Source organism: Colobus angolensis, unplaced genomic scaffold, assembly GCF_000951035.1.
Source record: "Colobus angolensis palliatus isolate OR3802 unplaced genomic scaffold, Cang.pa_1.0 Scaffold232, whole genome shotgun sequence".
NCBI lineage: Eukaryota > Metazoa > Chordata > Mammalia > Primates > Cercopithecidae > Colobus > Colobus angolensis.
The window spans coordinates 5,125,957-5,133,235 of NW_012115511.1; the positions used below are offsets into that span (position 1 = coordinate 5,125,957).

General features: G+C 34.5%; 1 protein-coding gene across 1 annotated transcript in view; it reads right to left on the minus strand.

The window, feature by feature from the left end:
• Nucleotides 1-150: 150 nt before the first annotated feature.
• LOC105513615 (probable C-mannosyltransferase DPY19L2) overlaps nucleotides 151-7,279 on the minus strand; it is a 111,264-nt gene continuing 104,135 nt past the window's right edge. Inside the window, exon 20 of the mRNA XM_011944527.1 lies at nucleotides 151-376. Coding sequence (XP_011799917.1) covers nucleotides 226-376 — 151 coding nt within the window. The 3' untranslated portion in view covers nucleotides 151-225. The remainder of the gene's footprint in view (nucleotides 377-7,279) is intronic.

Genomic DNA, 7,279 nt, shown 5'->3' on the forward strand with positions numbered 1-7,279 from the left:
GGATTCCCTTCCCCCTTGCGCTTCCCAGGTGAGGCGATGCCTCGTCCTGCTTCAGCTCTCGCTGATTTAATCTTATTTTTAAGTGTCTGTTACTAAAGCTTGTGATTTTTATTAATGTAAACAAGCCAAATATTTTATTTTATTAATTTATTTTATTAATGTAAACAAGCCAAAATATCTTTTGACACATGGCATTGTACCATAGTGTAATGGGTAGTTTCCTTCTCAGTTAACCTTCAATAGTCTGTACACACTATTCTGAAATACTGTGGTGAAGTAAGGCCTCGCATCTTCGAGCAGGACGCTACATAAGGGAGGGTTCGCTGCATTGGAAGGGTCTTCCACATCCCAGATTTCGAGCATACTGCAACCAGGCCTGAAAAAAGATAGCCATATATATCCATATTAGAAATGTATTCCTGTCTAGAGAAAATAGATACATAACACAACATCTAGATTTTCAAAGACAAATTTATTCGTTAAATATTTTAAAGTGTCATTTCAAAAAACATAATTTCAGTGTTTAGAAATTTAAAAAATAGAATGAAATTAAGTATGTTGCATTTTCACATCTCATTTAACCAAATGAAAGATACATCCTAATAATAAAGCTTCAATATACATTCATAAATATACATTTAAAAGCCCACTTTCAAGATGAAACAAACATAAATATACTCTCCAAGTGCCATCACCATCTAAACATAAGGCCCATTTGTAGTAAAATAAGACAAATTAAAACCTAATCGAATTCATGATGAATTTCATATTTTTTAGCATAAACTGCCTTGGATTAGCATGAAATCATCCAAGGCAGGGACAGGAGACTCTCATGGCAATTTGTTTTCTTCAGTGCTTTCCCATTTTGGGTGGCTCTATGACTGGGCTAAATGAGACACTATTCCTCCCTAGAGAGTAACCCTGCATGGCAGTCGTTAAAGGGAAGGAGTCAGGCAAAATTGATTTCTACTTTCTTAACATCTATATTGAAGTATAAGTTATACAGAATAAAATTCACCTATTTTATGTGTAAACTTTGGCAGGTATGGGCAAATGTGTATAGATGTGTAAGCACTACCACAATCATAACACAGAAAATTTCCATCACCCCCACAAGCTCCCTGTGCCCTTTTGCAATCTACCTCCTTCCCCAAACATGGCCTCAGGCAACTACTGTGCTTTCTGCACTAGAGTTTTGCTTTCTCTAGGATTTCATATTATGTAGTCTTTTCATTTTTGGCTTCTTTACCATAGCATGTTTTTGATATTCATATCTGAGCTGTAGTTCCTACAACTCCTGTTGAGGTTCAACAGTTCCTTCCTTTTTGTTGCTAAATAATATTTCATTGTATACAGAGAACACAATTTGTTTATCCATTTGCAAGTTAATGAACATTTGAGATGTTTTGAGTTTTTGGTGACCATGCACAATGCCACTATAAACATTCATGGACAAGGCTTTTTGTGGACGTGTGTTATCATTTCTCTTAGGGAAAAACCCAGGAGTGGAATTGCTGGGTTGCATGCTTATGTATGATTAAGTGTGGATTTATCTTTATAAGCAAGTTCAAAACTGTTTTCCAAAGTATACCCATTTTCCATTTCTACCAACAATGCATGCGAGTTTAAGTTGTATCAGTTTTTGTAATTTTAATCATTATGGTATGGTTATGGATGATTCAAAATATCTTCTTTGGTGGAATGTCTATTCAAATATTTTGCCAAATTTTGTGTTGTTTCTTATTGAGGTGTGAGAGTTCTTTGTATATTCTGCGTAAAAGTCTGCCAGATTTTTTTAGCAGATGTATTAAGGTGTAATTGCTCAATAATTACTCAATAAGCTGCACATATTTAGTATACACTTTGATACATATTAACATATGTATACACCTGTAAAACAGCAGCCACAATAAAAATCAAGAATATATCCATCTCTCCCAAAATTTTACTTCCATCCTTTTGTAAACCTAATTGTTGCATGCTTCCTTTTTTGTCTGGCCTCTTGTCCTCAGTAGAATTATTTTGAGATCCATCCATATTGCTGAATCAATAGTTTGTTCATTTTTATTAGTGAGCAGTATTTACATTGTTTGGATATTCTAGTAGTGTGTTTATACATTCATCTGTTGATAAATAAGTGGATGGTTTCCGGTTTGGGGCTATTACAGAAAATAAAGTGCTATGAACATTTGTGTACAATTACTCAGATGGATCTATACTTTCTTTTATCTTAATAAATATAGTAGTTGTATGTTTAACTTTTAATAAAATTGCTAAACTGTCTTGCAGAGTGGTTGTACCATATTACTTTTGCACCACTCGTGTATGAGTGTCCTAAGTCCTCCAAAGTGTCAGCAACGCTTGGCATCATCAGGTTTTTTCTTTCAATTGTAGCTATTTTATTAAGTGTTTAGTTATAGCTCACTGTAATTTTCATTTGCATTTCACAAATCACTAGTAACATCAAGCAGATTTGTGTGTGATTATTTGCCATCTGTCCGTTTGTCTTTTTTTTTTTTTTTTAGACAAGGTCTTGCTGTGTCATGAAGGCTAGAGTGTAACAGCAGAATCTCGGCTCACTGTAACCTCCGCCTCCTGGGTTCAAGCGATTATCCTGCTTCAGCCTCCCAGGTAGCTGGGATTATATGCGCCCACCATCATGCCTGGCTAACTTTTTGTATTTTCAGTAGAGATGGAGTTTAGTCATGTTGGCCAGGCTGATCTCAAACTCCTAACCTCAGGTGACCCACCTGCCTCGGCCTCCCAAAATTCTGGGATTACAGACATGAGTCACCCACTGCGCCCAGCTTATTTTGTCCATTTTTAATTGGGTTGTTTTCTTATTATTGGGTTTTGAGAGTTCTTTATACATCTAGAGAAAGTCCTTTATCAGACATAGGCTTTGAAAATATTTTCTCCCAGACTGGTTTATCCTGTAATTCTTCCTAACACTGTTTGTAAAAAAGCAGAGTTTTACAGTTTGAATGAAGTCCTATTTATCAATGTGTTCTCTTGTGGATCGTGATTATGTTACTGTATCTGAGAAATCTTAGCCTAATCCAAGATTACAATAATTTTCTTCCACATTTTCTTCTAGAAATTTTATATTCTTAGATTCTTAGTAGCAAGTTACCTTCTACTCCTAGTTTGCTGAGAGTTTTTAATCAGTTATGGATACTGAATTGTGTCAAATACTTTTTCCTGAATGTACTGAGAGGATGATGCGGTCTTTCTTTTTCAGTTTATTACTATGGTGAATTCACCTGATTGGTTTTCAAATAGTGAGACAACTCTGCATTCCTGGGATAAACTCCACTGGTACATTATGTATTGTCTTTCTTTAATATATTGCTGGATCCATTCGTTGCAGTTTTACTTAAAAAGTTCACGTGTTCATGATACATTGTGATTGGTTGTTTCCTTTTATTGTAATATTTCTCTCATGTTGGTTTCAGGATAATGCTGACCTCACAGAACCAGATGGGAAGTAATCCCTCCTTTGAATTTTCTGGAATAGTTTGTAGAATTAGAATTATTTCTAGTGAAGATATCTGTCTTAAAGTTTTCTTTGTGACAATTCTTTTTACTACAAATATAATTTTATTAATAGATATAAGGTCATTCATAATAAGGTAATAGATATAAGATTTTCTATTTCATAAGTGAACTTTGGTTTTGCATCTTTCAAGAAACTTGTCCATTTTTTCTATTTTGTCCCACTTAGTGGAGTAAAGTTGTTCCTAAAATTCCCTCATTATCCTTTTCATTTCTTCAGATCCTGCAGTGATAAAATCTTTCTTATTCCTGATATTAGTAATTTCTGTTTTCAATTTTTTAGTTTGGGTAGAAGTTAATCAATTTTATTAATCTTCTCAAGAATCAGTGTTTGGTTTTATTGACTTTTCCCTGTTTTGGGGGGGGAATTCACACTGATTTTGATTCTAATCTTTATGCTTTCTTTTCTTCTCCTTACTTTAGAGTTTACTTGTTCTTTTTTTCTAGTTCCTTAAGGTGAAGCCAAAGGACTCATATGAGGCCTTTCTTCTTTTTCTATTATAGGCATTCAACATAAAAACAAATCTCTCTACTGCTGTATCTGCCTCCCACAAATAGCGGGATGGTGTTCTCATTTTCCCTCAGGTCAAAATACATTGAAACTAACCCTCCTTTTGTTTCTTCTTGACCATGGATTACCTGGAGGTGTATTACCTAGTTTCCAAACATTTGAGAGAATTTCCATATAGAATTCTGTTACTGATTTCTAATTTAATTTAATTGTAGTCAGAGATTGTACTTTACATGATCTAAAGTATATTAAATGTGTCTATACTTGTTTTGTGGCCTAGAAAATGGTCTTTTTTGATAAATAGTCTGTGTGTGCTTGAATGTCTATTTTGCTGTTATAGGGTGGTGTGTACTATAAATGTCAATTAGGTCATATTGCTTGATGGCATCATTCAAGTCTTCCATATTCTTACCAAATTTCTTTTTATTTGTTCTACAAATTATTTAGAGAAGGCTATGAAAATCTATAAATATAATGTAGGTTTGTCTATTTTTCCTAAAGTTCTATCAGTTGTGCTTCATATATTTGAAGCTCCGTTATCTGAGTGCATAAATGTTCAGGGTTGCTACATCCTCTTGAAATATAAATCTCTTCTTCATTTAAAAATCTTTGTTTAACCTTGATAATATTCTTAGCTGTTCAAATGTACTTTTATATTATCACAGCCACACCAGCTTTCACTGACTAGTAGTAGCATCACATGTCCTTTTCCTGTTAACTTCTAACGTCTTCATTTCATTACATTTAAACACATTTCTTGAAAGTAGCCTATAGTAGGGTCTTACTTTGCTATGCAATCTGACAATTCTTGCTTTTCATTTGTGGTGTTTAGAGCTATATTTGTTTCCTATTGCTGCTATAGCAAATTACCACAAACAGTTGCTTAAAGCAACATGTATTTATTCTCTTTCAAATTTTGGAGCTCATAAGTCTAAAATCATGGTATTGGCAGGACTCCAATCCTGCAGGAGGTTCCAGAAGAAAATCCACTTCCTTGCCTTTTCCAGCTTCTAGAAGCAGGCCTCATTCCATGACTCGTGGCCTTATATCACTCAAACTTCTGCTACTATCACATCACCTTTTTGATCTCTTACTCTTTTGCCTCCTCCTTATAAAGACTTTGTGATTACATTTGTCCTTCCTGGATAATAAGGATAATCTCCACATCTCACAGCATCAATTTAATTACATTTGCAAATTTCCTTTTTCCATGTGAGTAACGTAATTCACAATTTCTGGGAATTAGGACATGGCCATCGTGGGGGGCTCATTATTCAGCCTACCACAAGTTCATTTACACTTAATGTGATAATTGATATGGTTAGATTTAAGTCTATAATCTTGGTGCTTTCTCTGTTCCATCTGATCTTTGTCTGCCTTCTCCACTTCTTCTGTCTTATTTTGGATTGAGTGATTTTTATAATTCCATTTTAATCTTATTTGTTGCCTTTTGGGTTCTGTCAATTTTTGCTTCATATATTTTGAAATTCTCTTTTAAGTTCACATGCACTCAAATGATTACATCTTTCTCCTGTACTGAACTCTTTTGCATTATCAAACATAGTCGTTTGAGTAATATTCTTTGTCTTAACATCTATCTCATCTGGTATTTATACATTCTTCACTTCAGCTTTCTAATGTTTACTCACATGGTATCTTTTCCATTCTCTTTCCTTCAGCCAACATACTTATTTGTATTTAAAATGCACCTCTTGCAGACAAGTCCATAGATAGGTTTTGCTCTTGTATTCAGTTTGCCAATCTGCCTTTTGTTTGGAAAAGTTTAGTCCTCTTTCACTTTGAAATTACTGATATAGGCTTGCTATTATGCTTTTTTTTAAAAAACTTTTTATTTCAAGACATTTGGAGATCCACATTAAGTGAGAGATAATACACATAGCTCTTGTACAGTCTTTAGACAGTGTCCTCCGCCATGGTAACATCTTGAACATTTGTATAATATCACAGTCACCTAATTCACATTGATAGAACGGTGATAGAGAGCATTTCCATCACCACAGAGATCCCTTGTATAGCCACACATATGATACTTCCCCCACATTCCCACCCCACCCTAACGCCTCGCAACCACAAATCATTATCCATATCTATAATTTTATCATTTGAAGACAGTTATATAAATGAAATCATACAGTATGTAACCTTTGGGGATTGTCTTTTCTTCATTCAAACAATTCTTTGGAGATTCATCCAGGATCTTGAGTGTATCAATAGTCTGATCCTATTGCTGAGCAAGATTCCATGGTACGAATAGATCACTATTATTTAACCATTCACCTTGCGAAAAACATCTGGGTCATATGAGGTTTAGGCTATTACAAATAAAGCTGCTATAGACATTTTTCTACAGAATTTTGTGTGAAAACAACTTTTCACCTTTCTTAGAAAAATGCCCAGTACAATTGATGGGTCTTAAGTTAGTTATATGTTTAGGTTTTTTCCCCTTTTAGTTTTAGTTGACAAATAATACTTGTACATACTTACGGAGTATAGAGTGATATTTCAGTGCATAATTACAATGTGTAATGATCAAATCAAGGTAATAAGGATATCCATCACCTCAAACATTTACCATCTGTTTGTGCTGGGAACATTCAAAATCCTCTGTTCTGGCTTTCTTGACATATACGATAAATTACTGCTAACTAATATTCACTCTACAGTACCAGAGAACACTAGAACTTATTCCTTCTATTTATCTGTAGTTTTGTATCTCTTAACCAACCTCTCCTTATCTTCTTCTCCTCCCTACCCTTCCCACCTAGCCTCTAATCACCACAATTCTACTCTACTTCTATGAGCTACTTCTTTGAGCTTCCACATGAGTGACAACATGCACTATTCATCTTTCTGTGGCTGACTTACTTCACTTAATGCATCCAGGCTCATCCATGTCTAGGCTTGCCATTATGCTTTTTCCCCACTGTTTTATTTTCTGAGTGGTTTTGCTAGGGATGACAAGAAGCATCTTTAACATATCATGATTTACTTACCATTTAAATTGGGTTATTTCTAGTAAACCATACATTTCCATGGTTTACTCAATTTTTGTGCTATTGTCATTATGTTTAATTTCTGTCATAAACTAAAAAATATAATGGTATCACCTTTACATTAAATAATGTCTTTTAAAGATTTTCAGAAGGCCGGGCGCGGTGGCTCAAGCCTGTAATCCCAGCACTTTGGGAGGCC